This window comes from Egretta garzetta, unplaced genomic scaffold, assembly GCF_000687185.1.
Source record: "Egretta garzetta isolate BGI_Z169 unplaced genomic scaffold, ASM68718v1 scaffold420, whole genome shotgun sequence".
NCBI lineage: Eukaryota > Metazoa > Chordata > Aves > Pelecaniformes > Ardeidae > Egretta > Egretta garzetta.
This window is the reverse complement of record NW_009258386.1, coordinates 496312-518930: the sequence shown is the minus strand read 5'-3', so window position 1 is coordinate 518930 and position 22619 is coordinate 496312. Positions and strand designations below refer to the sequence as shown.

General features: G+C 37.7%; 1 protein-coding gene across 1 annotated transcript in view; it reads left to right on the top strand.

The window, feature by feature from the left end:
* Positions 1 to 22619, top strand: part of TMEM117 (transmembrane protein 117) — a 222694-nt gene that overhangs the window by 143591 nt on the left and 56484 nt on the right. The window contains exon 4 of the mRNA XM_009642245.2: positions 4058 to 4155. Within this exon, the coding sequence (XP_009640540.1) occupies positions 4058 to 4155 (98 nt within the window). The remainder of the gene's footprint in view (positions 1 to 4057; positions 4156 to 22619) is intronic.

Sequence of the window (22619 nt, the reverse complement as noted above, 5' to 3'; positions counted from 1 at the left end):
TGAATGGCAGCGCAGCCTTCTGGCATATCAGCCACTCCTCCCAGTTTTGTGTCATCAGCGAACTTGCTGATGGTACACTCCGTCCCCTCGTCCAGGTCATTGATGAACAAGTTGAACAAGACTGGGCCGAGTACCGAGCCCTGGGGAACTCCACTAGCTACCGGCATCCAACTGGACTCTGCCCCGCCGATCAGAACCCTCTGAGCCCTGCCATTAGATGCAGAATTATTCAGGCTACTCCATTTTCCAGCAATAGCACCAAGATGTCTTGTCCTTCTGGCTGAGCAGTTGTGTATGAACAACTTTTTTCCTCATAGATGTTGGAGTCTGAATGTCCCATTAGACCTTTCACTGCTCATTGCTCTATCAAAATAATAAAAAAGATTTCGGAGTTCACCATTTGGTTTGTATTTCCAGGCTTTTGTGGATCTTGGCTTCTTTTACATTCTGTTAAATTCTGGAGGGATGCTTTTACCCTGTTTTGGTGATTTATCCAAGTGTGAATAAAGCAATGAAAATCCTCCATTGAGGGTTGATCTCTACTTAATGAATGTTATGGCATGGAATACATCGCATCCTAGAGAGCTTGTCCAGAGCCCATCGCTCTTTCAAGATCCAGTTTCTGCAGTTTATGTGGAGAAGTGATACTATGAAACCATTTGATGTACTTTTATATGTCTAGGTTTCTGAAGTGCAATCTGGCAGATGAAAACAGCTTGGCCAGCAGCCCATGCCACATTAGTTTTCCAATAATGATCAGTTTGCACTCTGAAGATGACAGCATAGCTCCTACTAGTGAAGAATTTGGAAGATACTTTGAAGACATGACCAAAGCATTAGGTCATTTTCATGTTGGTTTTGGTTTTGGTTTTTTTTTTTTTTTCTTTTTAAAAAGAGTTTCATTTGCAGTTACCTTATTGATAGAAAAGATACTTAGCCTTACCTGAAACTCCTGCTGCAGACATTGCCTCTGCAGGGAAGGATCCTGTGACTCACAACATAGCATCGTTTGACGTGACTGTCTCGGGAGGAGAGATCTGAAGTACGTGCTGAGCATCCTGAGCAATCCGCTCAAAGAGCAACTACACATAAGGAGTTAATGAGTCTTAAGGTGTCTTACTGTTCCACTTAGTGTAGTATCCAGGTATCTTAGGTACTGGTTTTGAGTTTTTATAATTTTGCTTTCTGCACTTGTTTGTGTGAGTTACTTGCTCTGAACATGACTTTGAATCCCAGATTCTTCTCTATGATATGATGTAATTTTTCAACTTGTTGTAGTATATCAGATCAAAAGGAACAACTGAATTTTCTATAACAAAAATTGTGAATTGCAACATTTTACTATTAATTTAATGATAGTAATATTCCTTTTAAAAAGTGTTACAGTTATCTTCATAGTTAATGTGACGTGAATAATATGAATAGTCAATAAAGTAATTTTTATTTAGCAAGGTGAAATTTAAGATTCTGTAATATATAGAAGGAATACTAATTTTTTATGAAAATATTTTGCTGTGGCATGTGTGTAACTCAAAAAGTCAGACAATGCGTATTATGCCGTTTTGTTTGTGCAGCTTAATACAGTGTAACCATTTTTCTCATGAGACACTAAATAAAATGAAAAACTATATAGTCATTATAATGTAGGGGCCATTCCTTTCTGAATTGAAGAAGTATAATTAATTGATTAAAGTATATCACATCTCTCAGTTCAAGAAAAAAATACATTACTTAATTACTTTGTAAGTGGCTTTCCCTGTTTTATCTTGATGATGTGGGATGCATGCATACATAGAATTACTGAAGTGATCAATTATTTTTTATTCCTGACTATCCACAGTGTTTTCAAATATAGTCCAGGAGAAAAGGACAGAAATGTTTGCTGGCCAGTAATTGCATGGTGAAATACAAAGAGAGAGAAAAAAAAAAATACACACTCTATTTATACTAACCTGTGCAAATTAAATTAATTTTTTTTCTAAAAACATCATTCCAACAGCAGCAATGAGTTTTTTATGTTCCTATCTAAAACTTATTTGCACTATGACAGTGTTGAGTGCTTTTCTCCCGTGAGCTGTTTTCCATAGTGACTGTCCTTGACCAAACCAGAAAATGAATTTGATTTCTCTAATGCAAAAGGTAATTGGATTTCTCTTTATGGAATGCATCCCTTTAATGACTGTCTCTGCTTCAGCCAATTTAGCTGCAACCAGTCTGACATTGATCTGGTGATATGACTTTAAATAAATGCCAAAGCTGGGAGATGAAAGACCAACTGTCTGATAGCAGAAAGAACAGTTCCTGCCTCGTCTTGCCATTCTTCTCAGAAAATGTCTTCTTCTTGAATGTCATTCTTATGAAACATGCTACTCTAATAATTGGTCATACAGCAGCAGATTGCATCCTTCTACCAAATATAAGTATTTCCCAGAAAGTGTCTGGAGAAAGTGTTTTGAAAATTGAATACAACCTCTCGAAATAATTGTTCTTCGCAAATATTCATTACTATGTAGACTCTTCCTAAGAGAAAAAGGTATTACTAAAGTAGTGGATCAAATCTTTATTGAGTCTTGTTCAGCATTAAATATTTATCGAGATATTTATTTAGATAATAGGGATGTTATAAAGAAGTATCATAGCATGCTGATCTGAGAAAAGATTTACCTACATAAAACAATTAGTAAAGGTGGTATTTTGGGATATAGCCTGCTTTTTCTTCAGGCTAGGCTTAATGGAATCATAAAATCCTAGAATGTGTTCTTCTATTTATTTAGGATATTCATTATCCTTTGGACCCAGCCCTTCAGGCTAATATGCTGAGCACAGTTAACCCCAAATGGACTTGGAACCAAAATTTAGAAGTTGAATGCAGTTTATGTGTAGTTTTAATTCAATCATGGGCCATGTGTTCTTTTTAATAAACACTGTTAATGTTGTTGATTGAAAGTGGTAGCTCGCACTCTGGATGGCAAACTGGATTTTAAAAACTCTGTATATCAAAATAAATGTAGTGGAAAATAAAAAGAAGAAATCTTGACTCCAATTTGAAGTTATTTCCTTCTGAAATCTTATTAAGAGTTATTTTCATACTAGTCAAACCAGTAATTTTCCTCTGTGTACTGATACCAATGACAGTAAGAATTTGTTTTACTTATCTGTATTTTGAAGCAGGTGCTCACCCCTATTTCCTTTATCTGTTCAATTATTTCTTAATCTTTACATATGGGTAGGTTTTCCACTCTTCCGCATCTTTCGCACAACGGAATTGATGAGTTTACTGTAATGAAACTTTCGGTGCTTTTTGCTACAGTTAACTTGAAGTAAATGGATATGAAAACACAGCTTCCCAAAGGTGCAAGTGCCTGAGGGGTTTTCACCTCCCTCATTTAGCTGAAAGTAATTTTTAATACTTTTGTGTTCCATCCAGAAGTAGTGCATGCATGTGAGTCTCTGGACAGAGAAACAGATGGTCTCTTTAGATGGGAATTATGAAAATGGAATAAATATTTCATACTTTTTAAGTTTCGTGCAAGTTTTAAGGGATTTTCGTGTCTCTAGTCCCAAGTGTGCTTTTCTTACTGATCCCAGGAACCGAGAGGAGATTATAAATGGCATATAGTGCTTAATTTACAGGCTTGCGCTCTCTGGCTCCAGTTCTGATTTCAAGAGTGGAAATTCTGCTGATGTTGCTCTTGAGGAAGTGGGTCCCCTCTCCCAGGCTGGACTGGAAGGCTTCGTAGCCATGGGGGAACGTAGCTTATGTACTGTAGGATGCTGTAACTTTTAGACCAGTTCCTCTTCTTATCTTGGCATCTCCACAGGTTTCCTTGTTCCTCAAGGAGTTGTGTGCACTTCTAGGGGCAGAATATATAGGCCAATATACTTTATCTTGATTGCAGGTAACACTAGAGATACTATTTTCCTACCATCTAACTATTAAAATCATCAGAACTGAAGCAGGCATGTCACGCATGAAAGAAAGCATTCATAAAGTCCGTGTTAGTACTTTCTTTTGTGACACCAGTTTAACGGTGTATTATTTCTTCTTTCCCTGCAGGTCACCGATATGATGCTTCAGGACAAACCGTACCCAGACTGGGGAAAGTCTGCCAGAGCTTTCTGGAAGAAAGGAAACATTAGGATCATTTTATTCTGGTAGGACAATAGTAAAATCAAATTACTGTAAAAGAACCTTTTATAGAGCATCCAAAAATATATCTTCTAATTGCCTGTGGCAGGAAGAGAGATAAATGGAATATATAGTTGGAAAAAAATGAAACTAACAAAAATTAAACATTGCAATAGCTGTACATGAGTGAACAATTCCTAACCAAAATAGCTGATGTAAAAGTATAATTTTAAAATTTATTTATACTGTTTCTTTTATTGTATCTTTGATGCTGTTTATAACTGAGTTGCAAAATTTTTGCTATTTAAATGTGCCATTGTCAGTCCTTGTAATTAAGGTAAGTAGATATGTGAGGGTTCTTTTGTCCTTTTGACCTTGAAATTAATTATAGTAATTCTTTGAATTAACACATGAATGGGATTTCAAATGGTAAGTCAGTCTCAGATTATTAAGAAAAAGATTTAAACATCAATGGGAAAAAACTGTGAGGGGTAAGCATTAATTTGACCCCAAATGTAGCCTCTTCCAGGTAAACTGTAACTGTTAAAACAGAAAACAAATTGTGGCAGGAAAAATGGAAAGTAGAAAATGTATAGTCTAAGAGGCAGTCCAAAGACCTTATAGCTGAAAATGAAAGAAACTGCAAAGATTTTTTTCAACTACACCAGAAGCAGACAACCTCATGAAAATATCAGCAGACCTGCTGGTTTTTAAAGAGTAGATTTAGAAGAAACTGTTGTAGATAAGTTGAAAGATTTATTTAGATGGATTGTGCTACAGAAAATGCAATGAAATATCTATATGTTTGAAGTAGTAAAATTGAGATGTTTGTCCTGGTTTCAGCTGGGATAGTGTTAATTATCTTCCTAGTAACTGGCAGAGCGCTGTGGTTTGGGTTTAGTACCAGAAGAATGTTGATAACTCACTGATGGATTAGTTGTTGCTGAGCCGTGCTTACACCAGTCAGGGACCCTTCAGCTTCCCCTGCTCTGCCAGGGGCACAAGAAGCTGGGAGGGGGCACAACCAGGACAGCTGACCCCAACTGGCCACAGGGCCATTCCATACCCTATGATGTCATGCTCAGTATAGAAACTGGGGGGAGTTGGCTGGGGGGGGCAGTGGTCACTGCTCGGGGATGGGATGGGCATCAGTTGGTGGGTGGTGAGCAACTGCATCACTTGTTTTTGCCGGGTTTTATTTCTCTTTCTCTCTTGTTGTTTTCCTTTTTGTTGCAATTTATTATCATCATCATTATCATTATTATATTTGAATTATGAAACTGTTCTTATCTCAATCCACAAGTTTTGGTTTGCTCTTCTGATTCTCTCCCCCATCCCACCAGGGGGAGTGAGTGAGTGAGGGGCTGTGGGGTACTTAGCTGCTGGCTGGAACTAAACCATAACTATATTATATTAAATTGAGGCAATTAAAGGAAATAATAAGAGACATTTAAAGACTAAAAAGAAAGCAGAATCAGATGGCTGATTGGCTACAGACAAGGGTTATAAGAATGGAAGGGGCTGAGCTGGTGCAAATTTTTTTAGCACTTAATTGCCTATTGAAAAGATGAATGTTAAAATTTGGCTTTTGTTTAGTTTTGTTGCTTTTTTCCAGCAAACTAGATTTATTCTACTGGCCTGTAAGTCTGAGTTCAGTATTAGCTAAATGGATTGAATACATTATCAATAATAGAATTATGAGCAAAGCTCTAGATTAAATTTTGCTAAAAGAAGCCAGGGTAGCTTTGCTGAAAGAAAACCATCTCTGATCTGTTAGAACTCTTTGAATGTGCCATCGAAATAATGGATGAGGAAGAAATGCTTGATCTAATTTATTTGGACTTTCAAAAGGCTTTTGACAAAGTTCTTTACTCAAGGCAATTAAGAAAACTAGTAAGCCCTGTGGAGTGTGCTGAACATTTAGGAATCATCTCAGAAATGTGCAATGAAAGGCATAAATAAAATAATAATTTTCTGCTATGTTGATAAGACAGGGGAGTCCTGTTATTTAATGTTAGAAGGAGTATTAAATATTCGTATACATCATATATATTAGTGACATGACAGAATTTAAAGATGAAGTGAACAATTTGACAAATGCTACCATGGAAGAGGGATCATAGAAAGCTAGGTGAAAAAAATAGCATAACTGAAAATTTGAGTTATGGAGTGGAGTGGATGGGCACTCAAACAGTTCCTTGTTGTTGTGGGACATGCAGAGGAAGATTCTGTCTCAGTGTGCTGGGGTGGGCAAAAAGGTAAAGCAGATATATAAAAAATGCACAGGTAGGTAATGAGTGGGCAAGCAATCATTACAGTGCCATTTGGTTAAGTCAGTGAAAAGCTCAGTCTACAACATAATTGATTTTTTTTATCCTTGTCTGAAGAATAGCCTTGTCTGAAGGACTGGAAAGGAAATTAATTAAGAGTCAAGAAAAATCTTAATTACACAAAAAGACTGGAAGAATGGGAAAAATGGTTAAAAGCAAGGTGACATGATAGGGAGATTTCAAATCAACATGTCAGACAGTGAGAACATTAAAACACTCTTAGAAGTACTTAAATATTGTTGTGAGAGGTGTTTTGACTTCTTGCAGTCTGAAATGTTACACATCCGTATTTTCTTGCAAATAATATTCACGTTAACAGATCCTACCAAAAGTTTAAAATAGAGATAAAAGTAAAATGGATGGTTCTTTTCAGGCGTGATTCTCATACTGAAGAGTATGCTTAGTGGGGATTTCAAAACCTAAAGGGTAACATAAATGCTTTTATTTTTAGCTTTAAGCAGTGAAATAAAATAGCCCTGGGCAACAGTCTACGTTCTGTAGAGACATTATTTAGATAGTGCACGTTAGACATCAGTGAAAGTAGACTCTTTTTTTTTTTCCCTAATAAGCAGGAAAAATAGAGAGTGGAGTTAAAGTATTGATAATGTTATGTATGATAATGTGGGGTAGTTGCATTTTATTTATTGTTGCTTAAGCAGTGTGATGTGAGAAGCCTCATTTCTGAAATGTCCTAAAGGAAGCATCCTCAATAGCATGTCCTACACAGACGCTGGTATGCCAAAATCCACTGAGGCAGGACATTTCCTAGTGGCACACCTGTTTAGCAGAGATAGTGTAATACAGTGCACTGTATTTTAATTCTTCCAAATGCTAGATATGTGATGCACAGTTTAAAGTGCCTGATGAAACAAAAATTTTAGATACACACTGGACTTGTTTTTCTGTTAATGTTATTTTTATTTTCAGGTTTACTTTGTAAAATTAGAAAACGTCTATAAACGTACCAAAGACAGATGGCTTGTCATGGGGCTGAAGGCACCATCCACTTGTTTGTAAGAGTTGATCATGTCACTGTTTTGAGTTTTTCATTTAGAAATGTCTTCAGCTCTCCAGTGCAACTAATTAGCAAAGGTTTTGATTTAGCTTATCATCTCCTGTTTTAAATCGTTCCCTGGAAACATTGTCAGCAACTGGTTGCTGGTTGCTCCTGAGGATTCTGGCTGCCTTTTGAATGTCTTCAGAATATAATTCTTCCACAAACAGCTCAGCTAGCTCAAAAATGCCCATTTGCTATTCTCTTTTGTCTAGCCCATCACTAAGGAGTTCGTTAAAGTGTGTTCTACTTTTTTTTTTTTTTACAATGGTGCATTGGGGTTGTTTTGATAGAAAGGTCTCCATTTTGGCCATTTCCAGCTCTGCCAAATGGTTACTTCCACCATCCAGAGGCCCCTTTGTATAACGCTGTTACAGTCTGTGTTACGTCGCATAGTGATACAAAGCAAATACAAACACACTTTCTTACAGATTTAAGAAAGCATATCGCCAAGGTGGCTTGTAGAATGCAATGATGTGTCTGGAACCCTGGTGGAATTACTGGGATGGTGCAGACATGGTTTTGGGTTACAAAAGAAAGATTTAAATATCCACATCATTTGGCAGTCAGGTGAGACTGTGGTAGAGAGACAACGGCTTCCAGTGCTCTCTGGTTACTGGCACTATTGTGGAGTTACAAGTGCAAATGGAAATAGGCTGATTTATATTTTTGGCTATGTTGATAATTTGGCTGTTTTAGGAGAGACAAATTATATATGACATGAGAGGATTGGCATTTGAAAGAAGCAACAAGAAAAAAAAGGTTGTTAAATTAAGCCAAATAAAGATCTTGGACAAGACTGATGACAAGCCAATAGCAGTAGATAGTGATAAGTTAAATAATTAGGACAGTACAGAAAAGTAGTTATTTTTAATGTTGGATATTATAGGAAGCAGAGAGAGAAGTACAATGTGAGGAGACTGGTTATTTTGCAAATCATTTTTTATTCCCCCAGAACAATGAATAAGCCTAACTTACGCTAATAGTCTCTTTTTATAAAGAAACCACTTGTTAAGACAGCAGAAAGACAAAGAAATACATTAAAATGAACCACAAGTGGAAGAGAATAATGTTAGGAGAGTTCCTAAAAGATTACTTAAAACTGCTTTAGTAAATGGTTATGGGATATCTGTTTTTACAGTATTTATAGTATTTTTCCAAGTGAACAAGCCTGAGCAGTACTGAGCTTTCTAGATGGTACCCCGAGGTCTGCTGAGAGCATTCTGCAGAGGTGTGAGCCCTCACGAGCAGCACGTACAGGTGGCGTTGCTGAAGGCAGCACACACCAATGCCACAGTGTGCGCTTGGGTGACACCGCCATCGCCTCTATTAACGTACAGGTCACTGCCACCATGGCCTGTGGTTAACCTCCTCGTTGCAATGTCTTCTGCACTGGTCCACCACATCCCATGAAGAATCAAGCGTAGCAGTTAGCGTAAAATCACCAGAACATCTCTGGGCTGCGCGTGCGCTTTGGTTAATAAAGGCAAGACCCAAATACTCCCTCTTGACAAACTGTTCCAGTATTAATTGTCTTCCAGACTTTCTTAACAGGGGATGGGTGGGACTGTAATGAGCAAGACATAAAGAGTTCTTCATGTGAACTTTTAGCTATAAGAAAAAAGAGAACACCAACAAAATAAAAGAGCTTACTGTGTACTGGGTTTCCGTGGCAAGGTTTTGTCAATGGAGGGGGTTACAGGGGTGGCTTCTATGAGAAGCTGCCAGAAGCTTCCCCTGTGTCTGACAGAGCCCATGCCAGCCAGCTCCTGCTGCTGGCCAAGGCTGAGCCCATCAGCAATGGTGGTAGCACCTCTGGAATGACAAATTTCAGGGCAGGGTGGGGAGGAAACCTGTGCAACTGCACGGTAAGAGGATGTGAGAGGAGCAGCCCTGCAGCCCCCCAGGCCAGTGCAGCAGGAGGGGCAGGAGGAGCTCCAGGCGCCAGAGCAGAGATTCCCCTGCAGCCCCTGGAGCAGCCCATGGTGGGGCAGGCTGTGCCCCTCAGGCTGTTCCCCTGCAGCCCATGGAGGGCCATGGTGGAGTAGATATCCACCTGTAGCCCGTGGAGGACCCCATGCCAGAGTGGGTGGATGTCCAAAGGACGCTGTGACCCTGCGGGAAGCCCATGCTGGAGCAGGCTCCTGGCAGGACCTGTGGACTTGTGGGAGAGGAGCCCAGGCTGGAGTAGGTTTGCTGGCAGGGCTGGTGACCCCATGAGGGACCCATGCTGGAGTAGTTTGCTCCTGAAGGACTGGCCAACTTGACCCCAACCTCCATTCCCCACCCCCCTGTGCCACTCAGGGGGAGGAAGTATACAAAAAGGAGTGAAATAGAGCCTGGGAAGAAGGGAGGGGTGGGAAGAAGGTGTTCTAAGATTTGGTTTTATTTCTTATTACCCTACATTGATTTGATTAGTAATAAATTAAATTAATTACCCCAAGTCAAGTCTGTTTTGCCCGTGATGGTAATTGGTGAGTGATCTCTCCCTGTCCTTATCTCGACCCACAAGCCTTTCCTTATATTTTCTCTCCGAGCTCCACAGCTGAGGAGGGGAGCGACAGAGCGGCTTTGGTGGGCACCTGGTGTCCAGCCAGGGTCAACCCACCACATGCTGAGAGAGAGGAAAAAAGCTGCTGAGGTCTGTGTAACTAGGGAAGAGAAAATTTATATCCAAAGGTAGATTATCAAAATGGGGGAGTGTAGCGATAACAGTGGATTGTGCAGCTGAATATTGATTGCAGGCAGGGTGACAGAATAATATATACAAGCTGAACGTTTGAATATGCAAGTAGCAGACTGGAATCCATTTCCGTGGTGTCCCTGGCTAGACACTCATTGTAAATGTACACAATGATCAGTCTCCATTGGTGCAATAATGTGTCTTTGACAGAGGGCTCTTGTTTGAAATAATACAAAGCACATACCAATATGGAGAAGAAATAAAGTAATACGGAGAATTGTAAATTTGTGATTCCCTCTGTTTTCTGTATTTGACTTCGCAAACTAAATAATCTCCTTTTCGTATATATTTCCATAAGCTCTCTCTAGCTTTCTTTAATGAAAAACAACGCTACACAAGCTCAGAAGTGTATGTTAGTCATCGCAGTACTTTGATTCAGCAAGTTAGTAATATAGGTTTAAAAGCTTTTATTCAAATTAATTGTTCAGAGTTGCTACAGAGTACTAATTCATGTACATATGTTCTCTTTATAGAGGATTGTGTTAAACATGGGTTTGTGCAGGATTCTTAATTGGGCAATATTTTGCATCCTGGAAGTAAAGGAAGCTTCCTTATGAGCTAGATAGCCACATCTCCCACACAGAAATAAACCACAGTTGCTTTAAGAGATTTTCTATTGTGTGCCTATTTGAGTGTTTGGTTCGATGAGTTATATTTCCATATTCTATGCTTTCATAGTCAAGATGATAAATGCATACTGGACAATAATGTGCTTTTCGCATATATGAATGCAGTTCCCACATTTGTTTCAAAAGACAGCTTCTTAAAACAGGCATTCTTTTCATTACAGGCTGCACTGAGGAAAAACTAATTAGCCATTATGGCTTTGTCAACCTAAATTATATATTAACCCAAGCAAAACAAACCTTTCATTAAGTTTGAGTAAAGGTTTTTGTGATGCAGTCCCACAAATACAACTGCATGAAACAACAACATAATTCTATATATAAAGTACATGCATATAGATGCACATACATTATTCTCTCCCTATTTTGGATGTTTGTAAGTTCATTCATTCTTTCATATTTAAATAATTTGTCTAGTGATAAGATAGCAACTTCAGAACTGAAACGTGGAATCATCTAGAAGGAGAGGCAGTTTTCGTGGTAAATAATATAAATAGTGTAAATAGTATAGATAATATAAATAGTATAAATATAAAGAACATTAAAGTATTTGACAATATTATTGCTTCTAGTAAATCTTTTCATCTCATGCTATAACCAAAGTGAGTAACTTTAATTTGGAATCTGGATAAGCAAGACAATAAATAAATTCCTTACTATTTCCTTTTTGTCTCAGTATGAAATATTCACTATTTATACTGAGTAATCTGACTACTAATCTAGGCAGACATTGTTAAATATATTCTGGGAGGATAAAACAGTCCATGAATAGTAATTGTTTCATTTAGTCTGGCAGTCAAGAAGTAACATATGATTACCATTTGTCAAAAGATGACTAAAATGTTTTTGATAGCATTTATTTAATTTGGGTGCTGGGTGTTACTGCTAAACTCCACTGTAAGATTAGTTAATTAAAACAAAAAAATTTTGAAAATAAATCATCATAATCCAGACCACTGGACTTTCTTTCATACAAATAGTAATTGTTTAAGGTTTCTACCTATTTTTAGTTTTCATTTAACCATCCAATACATTACTATTTGAAAATACTGTATTATCTAAAATATTCATACAGATTTTTTTTGTTCAAACCTGTGTTTGATCCTGCACAAACTCTTTGGTTCATGTCCTAAGGAATGTTTTTTCCATTTTGAGAACAAAGTGCTTTCACACTGTCTAGTATGGAAAAGTAACAGTAGTCAAGTCTCACCAGAATGATTCAAGCTTGACAACTGCATGAGTCAGACCCATCTTTGGGACCCCATTCTCCGATGCCTTCCCCCCGCTCCTCAGCATGAAGACCACAGTGTCAGTAATTCAGGGCTCACCCATCAATCTGCCCTCCCCCGCAAGCACTTGTTTTCCGCTGGAAACAGCACTCAGTTCTCCTCTAAGATGCTTCTGCCTTCCCACTGCTTTCCAGTACAAGCAATAACTGCAGTCCCTGGCAGAGCACACCTCTGAAGCGCAGTCAGTCCACGGGCCACCCATGTGGCCACATTGGGCATGTTATTCAAGGACTAGTAATGCGCAGCGAGAGAGGTAGATGCTTTGCGTGACATTACTTATATATGAGCAGAAAGAACATATCCATATGTGAGGGAGTGCATGTGAAAGTCTCCCATCCATCTGTCTCCCCTACCAAGGAAGAAATTTGTATCTTGCCTATGCCAGTTTATATTTGGAAAGGCTGTATTATGGGTTTCCCCCACTCTATCTGTGATAGGAAGAATGATGGGACAAATCATTCCTAATCTCATTTTTCTTCTCAGAAGCAAACGCGTTCAAGGGAGACAAAATCAAGGTTAGGGAGCTTTCAGATCTCAGATTAAAAAAAAAAAAGCTATCATTGTGATATCACTTTAGCATGAAAATTAGGTTTGTTATTTGTCTTGTTCCAGTTACATAAAGTGGTCCCATCCTATTTATTTTTTTTCTGATGGAGACTCCTACAGATCAAACAGAAACATATGTTGTTTCTTATGTGGATTTGCATGAATAAGAGAAGGATAGGCAGAGAGGGAGAGTGAGTGTAGCGTGGCAGCTTTCTCTCACACATGTGCACATCCACAGCCACATACACAGCCACACGCTCCAGAGAGCAACAGAGGGGAGGGAGGGAGTTCCTAACCCCCCTGCACAAACACTGTTCCCCTGGGAGGTTCTAGTGTGGAAGCATTTCATGTCCTGGGTGGTAAGAAAAGATTTATAGAGCAATCTGGCTGAAAGAGAGAAAAGGATCATCCATTAGCTACAGTGGGGTTCAGGATTGGGTCCATAGACTTGAGTTTCACCTTTGATATGGCTTCAAATTCTTTGAACTTCTGAAGTATGTATGCATTTTACAGTATATCTTTTCAGTTCCTTACCCTGTTTAAGCTTTTAAAGTTATATTTGGTATCTACTTGCAATTCAATAGCTGATAGCCTGTTAGAAAAAGAGGCTGGTTTTATTCCTACATAATCCCAGATCCCTAAGTATAGTCCTCATAATTGGATGGATATGGCAACCCATCTTCACCTCTTTTAAAAAGTACGTTTTATTCTATCTCTGTTAGTGAGCAAGAAGTATATCATGAACAGTTACTAAAAATATTTTATCCAATGTGTAACTTTAATAAAACTTCTTAAAGTGCAGTGTCTGCAATGTTTCAGTAATAACTGTCTTTCCAAATGAAAATACTTTCACAAAATCACATTCTATGCCAAAAACTGGAAAGCTCTAATTCTTAGACAAAGATTTGCCTTAGCAGGTTTCAAAAGTCCTTTTCTTTGAAATAGGTAGATGCAATCCTCAGTTCAGGCACAGGGCCAGTGTAGAAGTGATGTTGCAGCAAGTCCTCTTTTAGCACCTTCTCTCCACTTCCCAGGGTTTTTGCTGAGCAGGAGACACCTCTGCCTCCTCTCAGACCCCATGGAAGGTTTTCCAGGAGAAGAGCAGAATCACTGATGTGGCTGCTTGTTCTTTCTCTCAGTACCCTCTTTCTGGTTAAGTGCTTTCCATTCCTTCCTATTCCACAGTACAAATCCATTTGTTATTAGCAAAACCATCTTTTTCTATCTTGAGCATTCACAGCTACCTTAGGCCTCATTCTAGGTCCACTTGAAAAGTAGGATGAGTATAGCTGTCAGATAATATGCATTATGTGACCATGTAGGCAGAAAAAATAAATGCTGGAAGTTGAATTATAACAATATATAATCAGATAATTGTGACAGCCGCCCCAAGACAGGAGTTCCAAATATTGCAATTACATCAGCATGCACATTATGGACTACTGTTCCTACAGCAGAATGATCCATTGCAGATGGACAAGGTAGAAATTCATTGTTTTGTATCCTTCCTTCAGCGTGCAGAGGCCTGGTAAAATCATGGCCCAAAACAGGGTCTGGTCAAGTTGAACTCAAGTCCCTTTGGGGAAGCTTTAAATATTGCATCACACAAAGATGTCCTGCATGGAGTGGATGCAGCCTCAGCCAGTGTTTTGTGCAAGATGTGCACTCTGAAAGCCCACAGAGTTCAGTGGAGATCAGAAAAAGAGTGCTTCAGCTGCTCTTGCTCACAGCCAAAGTTCACAGACTTTGTCATGGCTGGATTCCAAAAATCAATTCAGTTTTGTAAAATAAATGTGATGATTAAAGCAATTAAATTATTTCCCTTCCTGGAATGCTGGAGTACTTTTTTTTAACTGCATTTCTCCGTAATGGCATGTTTAAATTTGTGCCTTAGAATTTGCTGATGTACTTAGCTGAACTCCTGACTCATCGTCTTCCTCATATTCCCATATTGCCCATAAATATTGAGTATTTACACATTCTGGACTGGAAAGCCTATAGGAATAACACAAAACTACAAACTTTTTTTTTTTTTATCATGGCAAAGACTGCAACAAATGCTGTTCATATCAAGAGTTCTTTGGCTTTCAGGTCCATGTGAAGGAGCCATTCCAAAACTGATTTGTGTCCATTGAAAATCAGTTTGGAAACCATCTGGTTTTAGAGCCTCTGGATTTCATATGTAACTGGAAGCACTAACACAGTGAAACTGTTTCACTGACATTAACAGGATTGTTTAACAGTGGGGGCTGAGAACGTTCTTCCTAGGGATGCATTGGATAAGTTATAAGTCTTCCACTGGTTTCAGGAGGATATAGCAGTTGTCATCCATTAAGCATCTGATTTAAAAAGTTTTATTCCTCTTGATTTCCCGATAGTCCTTGATGACACGACTTCTGCTGTGTCTTCAGCATCAACAGAGTTTTGCAAACAGAATTTAGCAAAATTCTTTCCACCTTATCATGCTGTTCTGCTGGTGCAGACAGGCAAACAAACATCAATAGATGAACAATGGTTCCAGTGAAATCACAGCTGGAGATCCAAAGTGTTGCAGGGGACTAGAATGTGGCTGTACTGATGCTGAGTTACTTTCTAAGTGGTGATGCTTTAAAAGAAGGAAAAAAAATTGCTTCTTACATCCAAATTCAGTTATTTAGGGCTAACAGAAAAATGAGGAGTCCTTCTGTTTTGCAAAGAGTGAACTTAAAGGTGGAGCAGGAAATTACTATTTAAATGCTGCCAAACTTCATCCTCTATCCCATTCTGTCCCCTTCAGATACTTATACCCCATGGCCACTACCAGAATAGAACCATTTCAGTAAAAATGAAAACTTAATTAAAACTAATGTTTCAGCATGTGCTTAACACGGCTGTAAATATGAATGTACCTATGATTAATTAGACCTTGCATAAAACCTCCATTTAGTTGTAATGAGCATTTCTTGTGTTTCTTGCTTGCTTTTCTGCTTTAAAAAAATCAGTAGGGTTGTAAAATTAAAAGAATTTGCTGACAGCTGTCTTCATCAAGACATTCAACTTTAAAATTTTTTTTTAGTCTGGATAACATAATGAGAATATTGTGGCGGTATTTTTATTTCAGATAATTGCATGTTGCCTGTCTGTAATTGTGACACTAGAAAAAGCAACACCTAAAACAAAGGGTAGATTAAATTGTCAATAAAATGGCAACAAAAGGTTGTTAACAAAAGGTGCCCTGCAGGGCTCTTGGCTTCATAATGTATGTTTTGATACTTTAGCATCTTTTCTGGATTTTTTTTTTTAACACCACAAAAAAAAAACATGTTAGCAGCTAAGTCCTTACAGTAACAGACACCAGTGAAATTTCAGACCATGCATATTCGAGGTGCTTTGTCTAGCCGGACATTATCCTGATGAACATAATGAATTTGTCATACTGACTAATCAAAGTCAAAAGCTTCAGTAAACTGTGTAAAAAAGATACCATAAATACAGCACTAAACATTTTCCATCTTTTCAGATTCTTTACCTACTGAAATGAATGATCTTTTCCTTGAAGAAAAAACACCTTGATAGCAGTTTACTGTTGTTTGCTTTGTGTTACTGGTTGTATTGGTACATTGGTGAGCACAGTGCTGCTCCTCCTGCAAACAAAGTAAATCTTTCTGGATTTCAATGGAAAGGGCATCAGCTCTTCTTGTCTGTGGTGGCTGAAGGGGTAAGGCAAAGCCAGTGACAACAGTTGGAAAAAAATCTGTTCATCCTTGAGAAAGGCCCATATTTTTGAAAGCTTTGTTCCTCATACTCTAGTTCACAGCTGCCCCATTTCTTTTTTACACACCTTACCAGAATCCACTAGTTTTGCCATAGGGTAGTATGAATTTAATTTAATTAACTAAAGAATATCTTACAATTGGGAAGGTAGAGGGCAAAGTCCAAGAAATTGTCAAAATATTACATTAAAATGGAGCAAGTTTTTCATTTCACTTTCATTTCACTTGCTAAGGCAGCTTTACTTTATTCAAAGATATGCTGAAAATAAAAAGATATTTCTTATTTAAAGGTACTACATACAGCTTTCTCTCAGTACTGAACAAACATTCTCTTTGAGACTGTGCAACTATGTTAGCTCCAGCGCAAGCTCCTGAGTCTTTCTGATTTTTCATGCATTGGGGAACTGCATGATGTTTAAAATGCACAGGATATTTTTTTCTTTTTCTTTTCTTTCTTATTCTGGTTGGTTAGTTACTTTTCATTTAGATAGGTTGGTTTTAATTTTTATTTGAAGTTATTCATAACTGTTGGCACTTTAAATAATGAAGTGCCCTAAGGTATCTCTACTATAAACTGAAACAAATAATAAACTTACAACTTTTAGTAAATTAATTTCCTATAAACAACCACCCATGGCCATTGTTTCAAAACGAACAGCTATTAAACATGCTGTCATGTGGGCCCTCCATTGCGTAGCACAAAAGCAAGTGAACTCTCTGCCCCAGGGAGGTTACACCCTGGAATTCCAATTTTAAAAAGAAGCATGGCACAGAGGTGTGCTAAATCCCTCATCTATGAATGCATATTTGCTGCTGACAAAAGTAGTGTGTCAGTAAAAAAATGGCCCTTGACACATGCTCAGCTTCCAGTTATTTGCATGCTTTGACCTGACCTCATTTACTGGAATATTCAAGGCCCACTGGCGTAGCGCAGGCAGGAAGCATATGTCTTGGGCAAAGAAACAGAGTGAGGCATGTTTTCAACGACAGTAAACAAGCTGGAAGTATCTTATTTGACTTTTAAATGATATATTGGGTTGAAAGAGTTGGAATTTAGGTGGTAAACAATCATCTTTATATTGAATAAATTTCATATGGACAATCTGGAGAAAGGCAGCTCATGCAATGGCAATGTCATTTTTACTGCATCATCTCAGGATGAAACTTCTCTCAAAGGCAGGCCCAGACTTCTTGTCCAAGCTTCTCTGCAGTATTCTGTCACATGAAGTCTAAAATACTCATACTTCTAAACTTTATAAATAAAGTGTAACATGAATTTAGGTGTTTCCCAGGGATTCTTCCAATGTCTGATACAAGCTTGACCAAGTTGCATGAACATTCCTCTGTTAGAAGGAAATGTATTATGACTGTAGACATTTTTCATTCTAACTGTGATACAATTGATTTTAGTTTTAATGTCTTACATAGTGATCAATCATCTTTATATTGAATAAATTTCATATGGATAAATTTCATAGGGTTTAAGACTGTCCATACTTTTCAGGTTAACCCAGAAACCAGACAGTGCTTATGGAGATCTTCAGGATTGTTTCCTTAGGGTGGCTTGCTTAAGATTTGAGCTGCCGCAATATAATCGTACTTATCTTTAATAACTTGAACAGGAAGCATTTTGGTTCATAGTAGAATAATTTACACTTTACAACATTATCTTGGTTTGAGTAAGACCTTAAAAACATTTAGCTTTTTCCCTTGGGTGCAGCAGAATTGATAAAATTATCTGAACTTCTTTAGTTTTACTTTTATGGAATGTAAAAAATTTATACTCTCTCCCAAAGCAAATTAATTTACAAGATGCAAGCACAGACAAAAGCATCTGGTATGTGATAATAATATTTCAAAGGAAGATTGTGTTATGTTTCAGAAAGGTGGGGCTGTGTACTTAGAATTAAACTTGTGTTTAAGTGTTGTTTAGCAGAGTTTTTCAACCCATTGTATAATTTCTAGCTCTTCCTACCTGGAAGATTTCTGTGAAGCAGTGGTTTGGTGTCTTCAGTTAGAAGTGCCACTTTCTTCTTGTGCCACAAGATATTTCAGTAACTACAATATATTTTGGCTGGTTTCAAGAAGCATACACTCTCTTTTAATCTATACACAACCTCAATTAGTGTTCAGGTCAGTAAGTGGGAAGACATTTATGGAATCAATCATTTTGGGTTAAGGAGTACACATACTGCAAGCGTACTAATGGAATGGAAATAATGCCTGGAACATCTCCAGAACAGTCACAGTCTCAATGGAGCAATTAAATATGTATGAAGAATGTTTGCAGTGAAGTTCAAACACATCAGCCTGAGGCTTATATTTTTGGTTTAATTTATTCACAGCCTTTCTGTGTACTGCTGCTTGATGGTCCAAAAACACTTCTGCACACTGCCTCCTGCATCGTCTGTGTATCCACTGACTGACAGATACGGTGACGGTTGCTATTTTTAATCACCATCTCAGGAGCAGGGAGTAGACTCGCTAGTAGAAAAGTGCAGTGTTAGTATTCAGGTTAACAGTTTTTATTCATTAATAGATTTGACATCATTCACGGTATGGGAAGTAGTCTTCAGAATTAATTCAGACAGTGTTTGAGTGTTTAGCAAAACTTCTTAGCCTGAATATGCTGCCATTATTAGGTCTTCAAATTAGAGCATTGCATGATATCGCCTGTATCCGTATCTTCATATCGCTGCTTTTATCCTTCATGAAAGAGATGCTTGTACTATAGCTGGAGGCTGCTTTTTTTATATCATCATGAATGCCGGAGGTCTTTAAAAAGTTAGTACTATATATCCTGAAAATTATCGTTCTTTGCAAAATGTTTAAAAGGACACATGCTTTTTTTCGGGGTCAAAAATTCTGTACTCTCTCTACTATTTTCAGTAATAAATAAAACCAAGCTATTTGGGGCTTTGTAAAGAGAGTTTGTGTCTTTTGATGGGTCTCAGTTCTATGATTTGTCACTGATCACAGAGCACCAGCGTGGTAGCTGGTTCATCTGCTATCAATTCATACACAGAGTAAGTGGGATTGTCATATAACCAAGCTTAGAGCTATTGGCAAAGCAACTGAGCAAAGACAGCCTTTTAAAAGGATTACTGGTAATGTAATTACTTGTGGAAGATATATGGATATCTCCCATATGAAAACATCAGCATCTTAATATGTTCTTTAAGCAATAACATTAGTGGAGTGAGAGCTTGTGTTCCAGTAATGGCTTAGGCTACTGGTGGATAATGGCACGGTGGAGCAAAGGCATTTGTGTAAAGCAAACACTGAGCTAAAGCCAGAAACATGCTTTTGTTTCTTTAACTAGTTTCAAGACCGTTATTGAAGCAAAACTTACTTTCTAGTGACACTGTAATTACTTTATCAAATGCAATGGAGTTGTGAGGCCTCAAAGCTCCCAGTAGATTTTCTTCTGGTCTGGAGAAAAATCTCTATTTATATCCATAGTTAAATCTATAACTCCGTATAATATCAACAATGCTTTTGAAAAATATGTGGTGTTAATATGATCCCTATTACTGGAGATGACAGCGATGCGTCATGGGAGTGCCCCCAAATCATACCATTTTCTAGAGAAGCAGAATTAATTTAGGACCTTCAATTCAGGCACAGGGTAAGCAATCTCAGTGATGTTGCAAAATTAAGGAAACCTCTGTGCTTGTGAACATTTGCGGTCGATGACTTTTGATACTCACTTTAACCATCAAGATGACTGACTTTTCCTAGTGAAAAAGAACATCCGTGTAAGTATATTGAAATAAGCACCCGACCTTCATCTTTTTGAAATCAATGGTAAAAGCCCAGTAGTCTTCAATGAAACTCTAATACGCTTTTAGATATTGGCAGACTTTTTCTGTTAGTTGTAGGGAGGTATTTTTCCCTGCGGTGTTTATTAAGCTCCACGGCATCCATACAAATAGATTTCTGAAGCATAGAATGACAGGTATGCTGTTTGATTAGTTAAGCCTTAAACACTTTCTTTCCTCAGCTTTGATAATATTTCCCTCTTGCAACTTCTGTACTGCTTTCTTCACAGTGTTGATGCATATCTTCCCACTATTCAATAAGCAAAATTCAAAATTCTGGTACTTGGTGTATGCTTCTCTCTGTGGTTTGTTGTTGTTGTTGTTGTTGTTGTTGTTTCCATTTCATCAGGCTGCTTTTTCCTGTTTCACTGTTGGCTTGTGTTTTTCATAAAGGCTTATTTTTCTGATTTTGAATAATAATATTCTTAAGTTTTATCTCCTTATGTTCTTTGTATCAGAAACCTGATTGGGTTATTTCTTATAATATATGGGCAAATAATCTGGCTTTACAAGTGTCAGAAGTTGCATGCTTACTTTTTGTAGCATGGCGTTCTAAACTGTAATGTGTCTTGCGACAGCAGGTTATGCCTGACAATAGCAAGATCAGATTAAAAAAGGAAGCTGACACTAAGATCTAGGTAAGTGTATTCAGAAAGTGATGCAAATGAAAAATGCTTTGCCCTTCCAGGAAAATGAGTCACACCCAAAATATTCATACCTTAACCATCTGAATTTACTATCCTATATTTATATTTTGAGCATCTACATGTATTAAAATGTTCCATGAATTTGACCAAATGAGATTTGTGGGGCTAACGGTAGTCCAGAAAATCAGGCCATTTAAATATAATTCCCTGGATATGGAGATTTAGGATCCTATCTTAAGATACAAGATAAAGTTGTATCATAAGTTCTTTCCCTGGGCCATGTGAACATTTCACATATTTTAACTACCTCTCCATCTTTTCAAGCCATCTTAGTATGTTCATTTTTGTGTTTTATGATCAGTTTGGAAATAGAGGTTAAACAATTTTAGGAGACATGAAGCACTACTTTGTAACACCATTAGTTAATTTACTTCCTCAGTTTTATAATTTTAATTTTTAAGATCATTGATGTTATTTGGCTATCGGCAGTGAGGTGAGTTGCTGTGATTGAGGTAATTCCCAGCACAAGGGCAAAACCAGAGCTGCTTAAACTCAAAGAGGCAAGATTCAACTTCGGTGTCTCACCCTGAATGAGTAGAAAGAGGAATAAGATATTATTATCCCATTTTCAGAGTCTGATTGTATGGACGTGGTATAGATGATGCCACCTAAGGTCTGGGGTTTGGACTGTTTCAGGAACCTTTTGGCTTTATGACACAGCTGTGCTCATTAGGACATCCACTGCCCATTAGAGCTCAGTTTTATCATTCTCTTTGCAACGTGAGCCAACGGGATGAGCATTAATAAGACTCTGCTTTGGCAGCAGGTGTGACTATATTATAAAACAACACAAAAATTAAAGAAGCATTTCCATTTCTTACATTTTACTAAATTTTTCGGTAATAAATCAACTAAACTAAATAATCACCAGCAGGCCTTGGGTTACAAAAAGAACAGGCTTAACAAATCATTGCTCTGGAACACAGAGTGCAATGATGTAAGTAGAAAGCTCTTGGAGATGTTTTTAAACATTTCATTTTTAAAGAGCTCCTAGGGCAGAGCTATTTTGAATGAAATTGAGGGCAAGGTCCTAGGTAGGACAATCTGTCAACACGGCAGGCACACATCACCAGCATAGTATGTTAAACAGCAGCTGGGATTTTAAGCATCTCTCATCTGTGATACAGTAATAGTTCATTCCAAACTTCTTGACATCATGAGCTGTTCTGTTACCATCTTTCTGAAAGAGATTTGACGACATTCGTCCACATGGTAAGTCCAGCTAGAAAATAGTCCTGATACTTCAAACTGAATGATGAATTTTTTTTATTTTTTTTTTCCTTAAGAAACAAGTGATCTATACACTGTCTTTGCATTATGCCTTGTAACAAAAAAACTCCATATGCTCAGTTTTTCACATTTGAGTAAAGCAAAAAGCCTTTGCTAGTGTCATTCATTACAGAGCCACACGTCCTGTCTTTTAAACCAATTTGATGCAAATGTAATTCCAGAATTCTAAATAGAATTAAACATGTTTTGTCCTAGCATTTAGATTTATGCAAATTCAGGGAAACTAGCATTTGATTGACAGAGAAATTGGTAACAGCATTAGTCAGTGGAAACATTGTTTAGATTTATTCTATGATGCAGCACTTTCTCAAGAACTTGTGAGCTATGGAAGG